Consider the following 15,656-nt stretch of genomic DNA (forward strand, 5'->3'; position numbering starts at 1 on the left):
AAGCATGGTGCATTCATTGCACACAGCGTTGAATGACAAAAGCCTCTTTATGACAATGTTACATATATCTATTATACACGCATCAATACAATGCATTATAATTGAACAATTAGTGCTATTAAGCACAATAACAACCTAATTTATTATATCTAAAGATTTAGTCATGGGAAAGTCTCAGTTATTATTTTCGGAGAACCGCTTCCTCGCCATTTTGAAGCCTGCTGCATGAATTCTTGCATTCTTTGTGATGACAAATTTGCTCTCACACTTTTATATTTATATTTATTTACTATAATCAGGGACAGCCTCCTACGCATCAGCTAAGGCTGCGGGGGCGGAGCTTTTCTAAGGGTCTACTACACAAAGATCTTCAGGCATATCTGGCCTCAGTTTCGGTTTCAGTTTCAGTTCAGTCTTGACGTCGAATTGGTAGGCTTCGAGCGGTCTCAGAAATATACAGAAACGTGTTCATTATACGTAACTGAAGGCCTAAGCGAGCGTAAAAAATGTGACTAACGTGTTCATTATACGCAACTGAAGGCCTAAGCGAGCGTAAAAAATGTGACTAATCAATAGTTATCACTGTATATGTTGTCAAAGCAAGCGCGATCGCGAAAGCGTACCAAAACTGGCGGGGAGACGCGGCCTGCCTATGCTTCGCAGGATTGGCGCAGTATTAGAGTATAGTCTTCATCAAATGACAACGTCAATAATTCAGTAATTGTGTAATATTCCAGAGCAAAGTCCGTAAAATTTCTGAAGGGACTATATTCTACTGCGTAGTGAGCTGATGCGTTTCTGTTCTATAGCTTTTGCCGCGTATCTGCAGAAAGTTGTCCTCAAGTACACTTTTGTATTTACCCAATAAAAATTGTATGTCAAATGTGAAATCGATGATTTTTGGCTCTGCATTTAAGCGAAAGCGTAACCAGAAAGATAGATTGAATGCAGTTTATGCCCAAGGTCACTTCAAACAATGTGGACAGAATGTATTTCCTGCTTAAATTTACAATCTCGCCCTGTACACACTTTCATCGTTGTCTACCTTCTTCCATGCGGGCGTATAGTACATATATCGTCTACTGTGACCCAGTTAGTACTTTCGCTGAAAGTTTTTATAAAACTGGCCGTCAACGCTGTAGATTTCGATTTCAGCACCACTTTCCGCCATTATAAGTGAACTGCAGGCAGGCGAACCAATGTAAACTTCAGGCTTTATATATCATTTCTGTTCTGTGTGAGCGAGCATTTTGAACACCCCACTTATGATATGGCTTAGGAGAAGCAGTAGCCCTACGAGGAAATCTGGCATCCGCCTGGAGGCACCCCCTTCCTAATCGCAGCTTCGTAAAAACAATGATTTTGTGCGAAGCCCCATATTGCATTGGTGCTTTTGTCTGCGCAGTTGAAGCCAGCCTTCCATCTTCTTCGATGAAACAGACTGAGATTACAACAGCGGTGTTGACAACGCTGGCGTATGCTAGAGTATGCGCCGGCAAAACAGGCTATTTCGTCAATAAACGTTCTCAAGCGTTCCCGCACCTTTGAATCTCATAAGCACCAGTTCGCAGCCATGTCCAACTGTAAAGTTGCCGTCATATGGCCGCCTACCATGAGGGTTTGTGCAGGTGTCTGCGGATTTCATCAAATTTAAGGCTGAAAAAAAACTAAGTCGGTAATTTGCTTATGAGTAGGTCTAGTTTCAAGCGACAGTTTAAAGCTCTGGAAGCCATTTTGTGATTTCGCAAAGCTCCAAGAGTAATTTTTTTCTCAAAGCTTGCTCAAACATTTTGATCAAGCTACTGGTATTAGAGAGGATCTCTTTTAAGTTTTAATGAGGAGATTACGAGTAAAAACTTGTCATCGCAATAAACGAACTAAATAGAGCTTTCCCGCCGTGATTTAATTTACCTTGGTTCAAATCAGGAACCACAAAGAATGCATAGAATTCAAGAACTAACATTAACAACCTGTATCAATTAAAAATAAAACAAAAATGAAGCAAAAGTATATAGAAGGAGGCATGAGAAGTTGCCGGCGTCACATTGCTGCGCGGTCAGGAATGCCGCCAAAGCATTTGCCCTCCTGACATTTGCGCATCTTTTCCCTCCGCCGCTGCTGCTGCGGAACATAGGTTGTGGTTAACGCCCTGGTGCAAGCCATCCCTGCCATCTTCAACGTGCTGCTGGTGTGCCTCATTTTCTGGCTCATCTTCTCCATCATGGGCGTCCAGATGCTGGCGGGAAAGTTCTACCGCTGCGTCGATGCCAACGGCACACGGCTAAACAGCTCCTATATCGCAAACCGGAAGGCCTGTGAGGCTAACAACTACACTTGGGATAACCCAATGATCAACTTTGACAACGTCCTCAACGCCTACCTGGCCCTGTTTCAAGTGGTCAGTGCTGTTCATGTTCTCTAGCTCTCACGGGTTCTCAGGCATGTGCAATAAGAACAATGATTGGAGTCATTTTTCCATGTCGTCGCCAACAAACCCTACATAGTGTCTCCAGTTACATATTCACTTGACATATTTTATAATGGCTGCATGCTTTCAAAAACACCCATCACAACCAGCTTTCTCAGAGCCTCTTTGCAAATTGCTAAAAAGCAGATTTTTGTTCTTCTTTAACACTCAAAAATGTTGTGTCGACCACACGACATTATTTTTCATCAGTTGTCGCCTTTCGTGTACAACTATTTTTAACCGCAACATTGTTTTTGTTTTTGTTTTTTTTTTTTCTTTAATTTTTAAATTTGCCTTTTCACGGACACGAAAAAGAAAAGCCATTATAAATGTTGCATTCAAGCTAAGTAAACTAAAATATATATAGTGGAGCAGATGGGGCCGCCGCGTGTCGTAGGAAACGTCACCCATTTCGGGCCAATTTCAGGACAGTGGGATCGCAGCGCTGCCAAAAAACATATGGATTATAATGGCGTTTAAGCAGTTGCTGTTTTTCTCTCAAAACACTGTCGGGGTACCTACTGCGCTACCAAAAACAAATATTGCATTGTTTTATGCACCATGCACGCAGCGCAACACAAGTTATCGATTCTCTCTCCACACGAACTCAGAACGCCTTACCAATGCATGTAAACGCCTTCAAGAGTGGCCGACAGCAGCGCCGCCGCTTCGTTCCCCATTTTCGAGGACAGGCGCTTCCTGAAAAATTCTCCCTGTCCGCTGCACTCTATATTCTAGTTAACTGTACCCAATCGACCTGTCAAAACGAATTGATATAAATAATGCCTCGCATTTGTAATCAGAATTACCAGTATTAAACTGTAATTTACACTCAGTTACTCTATATATCCTTTGCAGTGAAGCATTAAATTGTGTTACACTGTCCTTTCTTGCTAACACTCAACTCATCATGTTTGGCAAATAACTTCAAACGAGTATGCCATTAAGCTATGAACCTAGCTCAAAATATTGCCCATTTTCTTGAATCAACTGGAGCTGTATGAAAACGAGTTGGACTTCTTCGCAAAGTTGTTCTGGGTTAACAGGTGCTAGCAATACGAAGAAAACACTTCATTCGCAGGTAAGAATCAGGCAAAAGAATCAGAAAGTGTCCCCTAGAGCGGTCAATTATTAATCGCATGGTTGATTAAATACAACAGTTAGGTAAATATTTTATAATTAGTATGGTTAATAATTTAGATCACCGAAATACTTAATTGATCGATTTAATCAGCAACGTGATTTCGTCAATCACTTGAAACATTGATGGACAAATTCATTGATCTGGTGAGTTACTCATCTACACAATGAATTGCATCATTAAAGACTTTTCAGAAAGAGAAGTTCGATGCATTAATGCGAAAGTATTTCTTGGCTCATGGGTGACGTGACCGGTGTGTGACCACGAGATTTGCACAGGAGATAACAAGAGGCACGATAACAAACGATAACCAGGTAATTTGGCAAAATTTGGCCTCCAATCTAATTCGAACATTGTCAACATAACAGTGAACTCCGAATGTTGTGGGCCACCAGAAAATTTGGCCCCATTGCCTGTTAATACTAAACCTCTTCAGAATTGGACCGAAGTTTATGTCTAATCTATTTCGAGCATGGTCAATTGACTGATGACCTTCAAATTGGGTTGAGCTATACTTGAAAGTTGGCCTCTGGACCCCCAAAATTTTGCCTGATCAGAATTTCACCAAAATTGATGTCTGATCTAATTCGCGTACTATAGCCAATTCATTAGTCGTCATCAAACTTAGGTGGGCCAACCCCGAACTTGACCTGCCTGAACACCCGAAACTCGACTCGAATTTAACCAAAGTTGGTGCCTAGCCTTATTCGAACATGGTAAACTCAATAGTGCCTGCAAATTTGGGTGGACCAGCCTCAAAATTTGTCCTCTCTCCCCCCCTGGTCCCCTCAAATACCATGTCGTCTGACTTTGGCCTCACTTAATGTCTAACCTAATTTAATTATGGCCAATTCAATTCAAGAAAAAGTAGAAAGGTAGGCTTGAAAATCAATATGCAGAAGACTAAGGTAATGTTCAACAGCCTCGGGAAGGAACAGCAGTTTACATTAGGTAGCGAATTATTGGAAGTAGTAGGCGAATATGTCTACTTAGGGCAGGTAGTAACCGCAGATCCGGACCATGAAAAGGAAATAACAAGAAGAATAAGATTGGGATGGAGCGCATTTGGCAAGCACTCGCAGATTATGACTAGCAGCTTACCGGTATCGCTCAAGAGGAAAGTATACAACAGTTGCATCTTGCCTGTACTCACCTATGGGGCTGAAACGTGGAGGCTAACCAAGAGAGTTCTACTTAAGTTGAGGACAACCCAGAGGGCTATGGAACGAAAAATGGTAGGGGTAACATTAAGAGATAGAAAGCGTGCAGAGTGGGTCAGAGAAATAACTCAAGTTACCGACATTCTAGTGGAAATAAGAAGAAATGGACATGGGCAGGACATGTAGTGCGAAGAGAGGATAACCGATGGTCGCTGAGGGTAACAAACTGGATTCCAAGGGAAGGAAAGCGTAGCAGGGGGCGGCAGAAAGTTAGGTGGGCGGATGAGATTAAGAAGTTCGCAGGGGTCAAGTGGATGCAGCTAGCACAGAACCGGGTTAAGTGGAGAAATATGGGAGAGGCCTTCGCCCTGCAGTGGGTATAATCAGGATGATGATGATGATGATGATGATGATGATGATGATGATGATGATGATGATGATGATGATGATGATGATGATGAATTCCATGGTGACTTATAAATTTGGGTGGACAACCCCAAATTTTAACATCATAACTAAGCAATAATAATCAGCAGCGAATCGCAGGACTAGGTACAAAACGCACAATACTTTCGTATTTACGCAGGTAAGAAGACTTCAGTGCATCCCTGAAATTTTTATCTGCCGCCTCCTAATCTATGTATTTGTGTATAGCAGAGCAGGAGAGTGTCCGCTAAGAATTTATTTGCGAAGTGCAAATTGCTTCAGGCAATTCCAAATTTTTTTCTTTACATTTTCTCAGTGTTTCGGCGAGATCCGTGATTTCTGCTTATAATCCTGCATTGTGTGTAGAACGAGTCTTAAAGGCATGCCTACAGCTCGCAAAACTTTACCTTCCCCATAATATGAGGGTGTGGGGCTTATGGGCTTTCTTTGCTTTCGGTAACTGAAGAAGAGAGGCGTTGAAAATCGGTAAGATAGATGTGTGGGCTAGAGTTTCAACAGGACTGTTGTGTGAAACGTCATTGTTACGGAAACAAAACGGCTAGCTATGCATACTTTGTGATATCTTTGCTGTGCTTCTAATAACAAGCATTGAAAGTGCATGGTTCCCAAGAAATTCCATTATTTCGTGTTTTCATATATGCCATTTTCCTTCACTCAGGCAACATTCAAAGGCTGGACGGATATAATGGACAATGCAATCGACTCTAGAGGCGGCGTAAGTTCAATGTTTCGCATGTAACGCAATTGGGCGCTATTTCAAGAAATGTCACACTCACTTTTACAGTTTGATCTAGCAATCGATTTTTAAATGTAAACCCTTGGTTTTTACAGAAATCTAAATAATGTGTGTCGGAATTACCCGCATTGCTGCTCCTTGCGTGTCCTCAAAAAATAACTGGTATTTCCTCACCGATTGCTGGAAACACACCAGCCGCGCTATAACGCTACTAGGCATGACGATAAGCGGTTGCAGCCAAGAATGATATATATATTTCAAGCATATTCAAACTCACTACGAGTAAGTCTGCTTGAACCAAGACCTGCTGAATTAAAATCTTACACGTAAATCGGGGTCTTATGGAGCCGCCCGCTCCAGATCTCTTTAGCTTCTAGGCCCTTGGGCGCTCTCGATGGGTATTTTCGTCTTGTGTTATCACCATCATTTTTCGCTATTTAAGCATGAAACTGAAACGGTCGCCTAAGCTTTGTCTGCTTTCTTAAAATCAGCAATGAAAGTATGCATAAAGGCTACTATTCTCGCTCTAGGCCAGGAAAAGAAAACTTCTTCTCTAGTATGCTTCTTTCTTTTCACCGGCACCAGCGCTTTTAGCGCAAATGAATTAACGATAATTGCGTGACTAGATTATAACAATGTACTTATGAGAAATAAAATGTTAAAGGAGGGCATTTGTTTCTAGATATATTCATTGGCCCCACATTGTCGGTATTGTTTCTGCCCTAGCCGCGAAAAAAAAAAAAAGGACATATATGCGCTGGACCAGTGCTACCTGTGCAGGTGTTCTTGATCAGAACAGATCCGTTGTCTTCTCTTCCGCGATTGCTGTTGTTTACTGCATGAATGCCGCATAAATTTACAATGCCGGAGTCTCACACAAAATTGCAGTAATCAGTGCTAAAACATAGCATTAGCTAGCACCATCGAAGAAGAAAGCTTTACCACTAATTTTTTTTAAAGCAAAGTTTGCTCTTGACGCATGGCTAATAGGATATGCTCATTTGCTCAGATATACTCAAAATGTCATTTTTATTGCTTACGATTTGAATATATATTGACAACTACTGAATGCATAAGCAAGATATAGTCATGAGCGCAAACATTACCTATTCGAAAAGATGCATGGTGTACTCTTCGTTAGCCCTTCTTCAGTTATAATCTGCTCTTCGGACTAGTGCCACCAGTTTGTTCTTATGCACAAAAAACGCTATCTACCGCGTTGGCTGCTTTTCACAAGACAACACGCTCATAAAAAGCCAAGAATGTGTCAACCTGTTGCATCCAATTTTATTATTTATTTTGTTGCAATGAGCACTACGAACAGTAATGATGTTTGACGTGGATCCTGGCATTTTACATGTGCACGTTTTACATAAATGTGGTTATCGTATATTATTTCGGGTTGGAAAAAGCACAGGTATTATATTCACGCTTGAAAAATTATTGAGCATTGAACAATAACTAAAATTTAGGCACAAGCGAATGAATGAAAGCAGGCGAGACTGAATATGAACAGTGCATGGGCGCTGGAGCATTTTACTCGTATTGGTAAGTAAAACACGCTAAAAACAACTTAATTCCGCTGTGCGAATTATAAAATATGATCTAGATCAAAGCAAAGCGAACAAGAGTTGAGGGGAAACCTCAGACCACTAGCTAACGTTTCGACAAGTGGACAGAAGATCAGTACAGTGCAAAGGAAACCAAACAAGGGTTAAAGGGAAGCCTCAGTCAGATTGCTTATGTAAGCAATCTGACTGAGGCTTCCCTTTAGCCCTTGTTTTCCTGTCCACTTGTCGAACGAGAGGTAGGTAATTGAGAGGAGTCTGCTGCTCACTGTTTTTGCGAACTAGAGAACATTAGGAGCACGAAGCACTTTATTCTGAATGAATTATACATAAGCAATTCGTGAGCACATTGTTCCACCCTGTGGAGAGCGCCTTTGTGCCTCGAGCTGCGAAGTCTCATTGCGTGTTCCGCATTAGATTCGGAACTGTGTGGAAGCGACAAGACTGAGGCGCCACATCACCGTTGGAAGCCTCAGTCAGATTGCTTATGTAAGCAATCTGACTGAGGCTCTGAACAATTCGCTCGCGGTGTGGGCCTAGTCATGATTCATTCACACACTTACTGATCTTATTTGTAAAAAAAGGGCACGAAGCAAAGAAAAGGAATTGTCATTGATGAGGGAGCATTTATTGCTTCACGAGTGGCGTTACCAGCGCGTGTCGCCAAAGCGTGTCCTCAGAAAAAAATCGTATCTAAGCCAGGACTTTAACCACCAGCCATCCATGTCCCAGCCTAGAAAGCTAACCACTGCTCTTCCCCGACTTCCTGCAAACGTGTCCATAATTCTGCTTGTGTCGCATAACGGCGCTAGAGGGCTTTCAGGAAAGCAAACACATAGAGACAATAAAAAGAAAAATAATAAAAGAGTATATTCAAATTTTTAAATAATCAAACCAAATAGAAATAAAAGTAACAAATATGAAAACGCGCCTTCTGTCGCAATATTAGCAGTAACAACGATTTCGCATTTCTCCAGTGCAGGTTCTGCAGCGCTCTCAAATTTTCTTTTTAACCCTGACCTGACTATGTGCGCTTTGTTCATGCTTTTTTACAGAAAGAGGACCAACCCGAATACGAGGCAAACATCTACATGTACCTATACTTCGTATTCTTCATCATTTTCGGTTCGTTCTTCACCTTGAATCTATTCATCGGTGTGATTATCGACAATTTCAACGAACAGAAAAAGAAGGTGCGTGCACAATCCATTTATGAGCGAATTGTTTGTCATCTGTACAATCTTCGCGAAGCTGCCGTTTTTGCCTGAAACGTGCTAAACTTATAAATACTGTATGCGGGTAATCACTCGTTTTCGTTGCACCGAAAAAAATGCTATTCTATCAAAATGCCACATATTGCTATTAGTGTGTGCATCTGAGTATCATATATGTGTTGAAAGCTACTACTGGTGGCTTGACGTTTAAGCGAGATGCGCAGACGAGGTTTTTACCTCTATGCCCAAGTGCACCATTATTTGCTCAGATCTGTACTCTCCAGCCAAAATGCAAAGATGGGTGTGCTATGTAACGAGCATTTTGTTGCAAATAAGCTCTTCGATGTCACACTGAACGTTCAGTGTTGCGGTAAATGATGGTATATAGACACTTTTTATTTCTGTCATCCTGCTTCCAGGCTGGAGGATCACTAGAAATGTTCATGACAGAAGACCAAAAGAAATATTATAACGCCATGAAGAAAATGGGATCTAAAAAGCCGGCCAAAGCTATTCCAAGGCCTAGGGTGAGTACACAGGCTGCACCAGCTTCCTGTACAACAGTATGACATTATTTCTAACAGAGCTGCATAGAGTACAATGTAGCTTGAAGCGCGTCTAAATTGGTCTTAGGAAAGAACACCATGGCGTCACAGAGAAAGGCAAGGGTTGGTTGGCATTTCGGGGCAAATTCGGAGTGCATGTTGGGCAACCATTGAAGCACAAGGAGCTGGGAGGTGGGGAGGATCGGGGAAGTGAATGTCGGAACATGTGATGCCGTCCTACTAGAATGAAGTGTCATTTTATCCTCAGGTCTATCAGGCCATTTTAGGGGCTTCGGTTAATTTCATAGGTAGCGCATACGGTAATCGGCTAGTTGAAGTTAGTCCGCTACCCTCGCGTAAGATACGCGCGAAGGCACGCTAAACGGAATATTAAGAAAACTTTTGTATATATAACGTTAACTGACATTACTCACCAACAACAGAACCTCTGTTATCACAATTTTTCTGGGCACAAAGCATCTAGCAAAGGTACACTTCCCATAAGATCTTGCATTAAACTCCCGTTTGTGCGAAAGCGAACGTCGGTTCAATGAATATTTCAGAATAATAAACTTTAAAAGGACTGTTTTCTTATGCATTTATGCAAGTGTTTCAGTTGAACAAATTTAGGAATAGCAAAAATTAAAGTCGAACGAACTGATTCGGTAAACAGAGGCTCACTTTTGCAATCTGTTCAACGATGTTTTACAATGTGCAGCGCTTGGCGTAGCCGCTGCTTGCCTCGTGCGAACGGCCCCTCCAGCTACGGAAGGGTAACGTCGCTGGTGCTTACAGAGCCACTGATTCAAAGTCGCAGAGCAGAAAACAAAAGCCAAACACGTGCAATTATTAATTCGAAAGCATTACTTCGCTATGTCCACAGATTTCTGTCCGCAGAACGTGTCCGCAAAATCGTTTCCGCATCAGTTGTGAGTAATTGAGAAGTCGTAAAAGTTAATGAGGGGTGTCAATCGGCTGAGGGTGATGTAATGTTGCTGCAGGAAAATTTATTAGGCCAATAAGTTAATTGGATAATTAATTAAAATAACTGGTTCACAGGAAAGAAAAAGCGCAGTATCTGCCACACTTGTTCTATGGACACCTGAACCGCGCCGTAAGGAAAGGAAGATGAGAGTGAAAGCGGAAAGAGAGAAATGGGTGCTGTAGTGGATATGACGTCAAGAATATGACGTCACGCAACCGGAAGTAGAGCCGAAAAAATGATATAGGAAGGGATTGGCGCCCAATTTGAAAGTACCAGATAAAATGGGTAAACAAGAAGTGAAATAATGTGAGGTAGAGGATGTGACGTCATGCAACCGGAATTAGAGACGAAAAAGGGCATCGGAAGGAATTGGCACACAATTTGAAAGTACCAAAGACTAAAATGGGCAAACAAGAAGTGAATAAGGCAACTAGAAGCAACCAGAAGCAACAAACAGCAGCATCCATGCTTTTGCATTACTTCAATACAGATTCTGCAGTGCTCTTTAATATTTTTCTTTTTGCGAAGCTGTTTCATTCACAATATTAGCGTAGCCGTCAGAGCATCCCTCCGTCAGCACTGTACCTCCGTTTGGTACCGCACGTCCCTACATTTTCTGTCCCGCCGTCGCCGTCGTGGTCCACAGCGCATCCCTTGGTAGTGCACAAGATTCTACGCCACGATAACATCACGGCATGTTTATCTTTTGACCTTAGCTGCTGCGAGAAGAGGGGGAGGTGAGGGGGGGGGGAGGTTTTGAACTTGGCAGAGTGTCAAGAAGTCGCACCCTCGATAGGAGTGTCGGCGGTGGCTTTCTCGGCTCACCCATTTTCAAGCCTGGCATGTCCGCTTTATCACGCTGCGTGTACACAAAATGGTCGGCACGCAATATGTGTATGTGAAGGAGGGGGCGGGGGGGGGGGGGGGGGGGTAACGTCCCGAAGCGACTCAGGCTATGAGAGACGGCGAAGTGGAGGACTCCGGAAATTTCGACCACCTGGGGTTCTTTAACGGGCACTGACATTGCACAGCACACGGGCGCCTTGCTTTTCGCCTCCATCGAAAAGCGGCCACTAAGGCCGGAATTTGATTCCGCGTCCCAGGGAACGGAAGTCGAGCGCCTTAACCACTACGCCACCCCGGCGGGGCTGTGTGTGTGTGTGTGTGTGTGTGTGTGTGTGTGTGTGTGTGTGTGTGTGTGTGTGTGTGTGTGTGTGTGTGTGTGTGTGTGTGTGTGTGTGTGTGTGTGTGTGTGTGTGTGTGTGTGTGTGTGTGTGTGTGTGTGTGTGTGTGTGTGTGTGTGTGTGTGTGTGTGTGTGTGTGTGTGTGTGTGTGTGTGTGTGTGTGTGTGTGTGTGTGTGTGTGTGTGTGTGTGTGTGTGTGTGTGTGTGTGTGTGTGTGTGTGTGTGTGTGTGTGTGTGTGTGTGTGTGTGTGTGTGTGTGTGTGTGTGTGTGTGTGTGTGTGTGTGTGTGTGTGTGTGTGTGTGTGTGTGTGTGTGTGTGTGTGTGTGTGTGTGTGTGTGTGTGTGCGTGCGTGCGTGCGTGCGTGCGTGCGTGTGTGCGTGTGCGTGCGTGCGTGCGTGCGCGTGCGTGTGTGTGTGTGTGTGTGTGTGTGTGTGTGTGTGTGTGTGTGTGTGTGTGTGTGTGTGTGTGTGTGTGTGTGTGTGTGTGTGTGTGTGTGTGTGTGTGTGTGTGTGTGTGTGTGTGTGTGTGTGTGTGTGTGTGTGTGTGTGTGTGTGTGTGTGTGTCATATCTTTTTAATAGGGTTCATTGCGCTAGTAGTACGGTAAACTGCGTTTCAAGGGTTTTGACATGCCGTGTGTTATATGCCGTGTGTTATGCTGGTCCATGCTTTTTTTGTCAGTGCGCAGTTCAGTGAACTTTAAGTTAAGTGAACCATTACCTTAGGTCCCTGAAGTTCCCTCAAGTGAGAATTTACTGCATATGAGTGCAAAAAACTTAACTGTACTGCCCACGTGTTCGAACTTTAAGCTTTAATGTACACTTAAATTCCGGAAACAGTGTCAGCATAACATATCTGACATCCCTTCAATATCACTATCGCGAAGCTTTCAGATTCATTGCGGTCAAATGGGCCCATATTGCAACTCGCATCCTTTTCGAAAACGTACTTTCGGCGACACTTTATTGGCCGGAACACAGAAGAATGAACAGTCGCATCCGATCCCGGCTCTTGGGCTGTACCAGGCGCGGACGGAAGGGACGCAGGCTAAAGCAACGACCCTACTTTCGCGAGCCCTAAAGATGCTACCGCAGTATCACCCCTTAGGCTTAAAGAGAAATTCACTCCCATGTATTCAGCCGGAGTCCTTCAGTTACGACATCCCATACATCAAAGTTTGCTCATAAGCGCCCCAAATACCTATGGACACCGTAAGCCGCGCTACAGGTAAATTTTGGCTATTTCAGCAAGTTTATCGAGAAAGGTTCGATGAAATCGGTAGAACATGAACTTATTTATGCGCACATATACTTCACCGCATGTACTGAACCTCATGTTTCCGTTCATACAATGGTAAATTATAAATGCGACAATGTTCCTTGTATTCTTCAATCGATTACTGGCGCACAGTCAAGCCTGCCGAGTAACAGAGACTGAATGGTTTAATAAATAAATGTCATTTTGTTATCTCGCAGTTCAAACTCCAAGCCATGGTCTTCGACCTGACCACAAACAAAATGTTCGACATGGCGATCATGATCTTCATCGTGCTCAACATGACGGTCATGGCGCTCGACCACTACAAACAGTCCCGGCTCTTCGAGTCCATCCTAGAGCGGCTCAACATATTCTTCATCGCTGTCTTCACAGCCGAGTGCCTGCTCAAAATTTTTGCCCTGCGCTGGCATTACTTCCGGGAGCCATGGAACATGTTCGACTTCGTAGTTGTCATCTTGTCCATTTTAGGTAATACAATTTCTCACTACGATGCATTGTTGATAATTTTCAACTCAGAGCGATTAATGTAGCTTTTCAGACTGTTAAGAAACAAACTCTGTGGCCATTGTTGTGATTCCCAATAACGTCTACCCATTGCAAACTACAAATAGCTAGCTGCGAAGTTTCTTTGAATATACTATTTCTATTTCATTGCAGCTTTTAATCATTATTCAGGTTGAAAATAGGCGTTTGATATTTCAATGTCGTTTCCCCAACCCGCGCACGCGCATCTAGGCACCAGAGGAAGACATCAAAGCAGAGAAAAGAGTAAGCATGCGCGCAGTCGCAGCTTCTCTGTGTACATCCTTCAATCAAAGAACTATTGAGTGACCATGCATATGTGCAGCAAATGTACCCCTGCGGACAAAAGTAAACGGAGCACGCGATTTACTTATAAATTTTTTCACGCGTTGCATAATTGAAACTGGCAGTAATATTATGTACGAACCGGTAGTAAACGCCAGTACCCTTGGACAAATATTGTTTTCTTATCTCCAGTGCAGAGAGCGTGATTTTAATTAGAACGGAAAAACATGCTCCGTTTACTTATGTCCGCACCTGTACGGTGTGCCGTGTTATTGCGCAAGTACGGCTCTTTGCCGTGTTATCCAGTAGACTGTGGATGGATGCAAAAGGCCAACCCCATGGGTCACTAGAAAAACGGCTGGATCTAAATAGCCAGCTCGTGTTCAGCGAGAATGCGCGGAGAGGTTAGAGCACGCCCTTTTTACGCAGGTACGGTGCTCAAGGACCTGATCGCGGCCTACTTCGTGTCGCCCACGCTACTCCGTGTGGTGCGCGTCGTGAAAGTGGGCCGTGTGCTGCGGCTGGTCAAGGGCGCGCGGGGCATCCGGACTCTGCTGTTCGCCCTGGCCATGTCGCTGCCAGCGCTGTTCAACATCTGCCTGCTGCTCTTCCTGGTCATGTTCATCTACGCTATCTTCGGCATGTCCTTTTTCATGCACGTGAAACATCGCTACGGCGTGGACGAGAACTTCAACTTTGAGACTTTCGGCCAGTCGATGATCCTACTGTTCCAGATGTGCACGTCGGCCGGTTGGGACGGCGTCCTAGCGGCCATCATGGACGAGCGCGACTGCAACCGGCCCTCTGATGACTCGGAGGGTAACTGCGGCAAGCGGGGCATCGCGGTCGCCTACCTCGTATCGTACCTCATCATCAGCTTCCTGGTCATCATCAACATGTATATCGCCGTCATCCTCGAGAACTACAGCCAGGCCACTGAGGACGTGCAGGAGGGCCTCACCGACGACGATTACGACATGTACTACGAGATCTGGCAACAGTTCGACCCAAAGGGCACTCAGTACTTGGCCTACTCGAACCTAACCAACTTCGTAAACGCACTCGAGGAGCCGTTACAGATTCCCAAGCCCAACAAGTACAAGCTGATCGCCTTGGATATTCCCATCTGCAAGGACGACCTGGTGTACTGCGTAGACATTCTGGATGCCCTGACGCGGGACTTCTTCGCCCGCAAGGGGCACGTCATCGAGGAACCCCCCGAGATCACAGAGACCGTCATCCACATAGACCGGCCGGGCTACGAGCCGGTCAGCTCGACACTATGGCGCCAGCGCGAGGAGTACTGTGCCCGAGTCATCCAGCGGGCCTGGCGCCGGTACAAGGGCGGCGGCGGAGTCGGCGGTGGTGGCGGCGACGCCTCCGGGGCCGAAGAGGACACTCCGGCGGCCGCCCAGACGGCCATCGTGGTGGACAGCGACGGCCACGTGACGCGAAACGGACACCGTGTGGTGCTGCACTCACGCTCGCCCAGCGTCGCCAGCCGCTCGACGGACGTGTGACAAGAGTAGACGCCTGCCTCCGCTTCAGGTCCCGCGGATGAGCAGGACGACCCCCCCCCCCCCCCCCTCGTTCTTCTTCTCTCTAGCGTTGTTTAACTCAAGGGACTCAACTTTACAATTACTCCAATTGCTGAAACCCTTCGACGCAGCAGCAGCAGCACATCCCCTTCGCTCCCCCTTCGAATCTATCTATCTCTCTCTCTCTCTCTCTCTCTCGGCGCACTCCCGCAACAACAGAGGTCGCGTGCGTGTGTGTGTGTCTCTCTCCACTGCATCCGGCCAACGTTGAAGAGTAAAGCACCGTAGCTTTGGAACTGCCACTTCTGCAATGCAGAAAACAAAACGCTTGCTGCGATTTTGAATTTTAAGACGAAGAAGAAAGGATATATATATAAATATATATATATAAAATATAAATAATATATATTATACATATATGTGTGTGTAAAGGAAAAAAAAAAAAAGAAGCGCTATAGTTGCACACCCGGAGGTGACCGGTGACCCCCCTCTAGCGAGCAAAAGCTGCACTCGCCAACAATGTATGCACACAGGACCACGCGGGGGTTCTTGCACCCTGCGCCGGGAACTCATTGCCTCTCGCGATA

General features: G+C 44.7%; 1 protein-coding gene across 3 annotated transcripts in view; it reads left to right on the top strand.

Moving 5' to 3' along the window:
• Positions 1 to 15,051, top strand: part of para (sodium voltage-gated channel paralytic) — a 62,874-nt gene extending 47,823 nt beyond the window's left edge. For all 3 annotated transcript variants that reach the window (XM_084592659.1, XM_084592660.1, XM_084592661.1), the window contains 6 exons: positions 2,135 to 2,398; positions 5,874 to 5,930; positions 8,575 to 8,712; positions 9,153 to 9,260; positions 12,922 to 13,192; positions 13,961 to 15,051. In XM_084592659.1, coding sequence (XP_084448785.1) covers positions 2,135 to 2,398; positions 5,874 to 5,930; positions 8,575 to 8,712; positions 9,153 to 9,260; positions 12,922 to 13,192; positions 13,961 to 15,051 — 1,929 coding nt within the window. The remainder of the gene's footprint in view (positions 1 to 2,134; positions 2,399 to 5,873; positions 5,931 to 8,574; positions 8,713 to 9,152; positions 9,261 to 12,921; positions 13,193 to 13,960) is intronic.
• Positions 15,052 to 15,656: the final 605 nt, after the last annotated feature.

This window comes from Amblyomma maculatum, chromosome 2, assembly GCF_055883805.1.
Source record: "Amblyomma maculatum isolate TAMU_Amacu chromosome 2, ASM5588380v1, whole genome shotgun sequence".
Lineage (NCBI taxonomy): Eukaryota > Metazoa > Arthropoda > Arachnida > Ixodida > Ixodidae > Amblyomma > Amblyomma maculatum.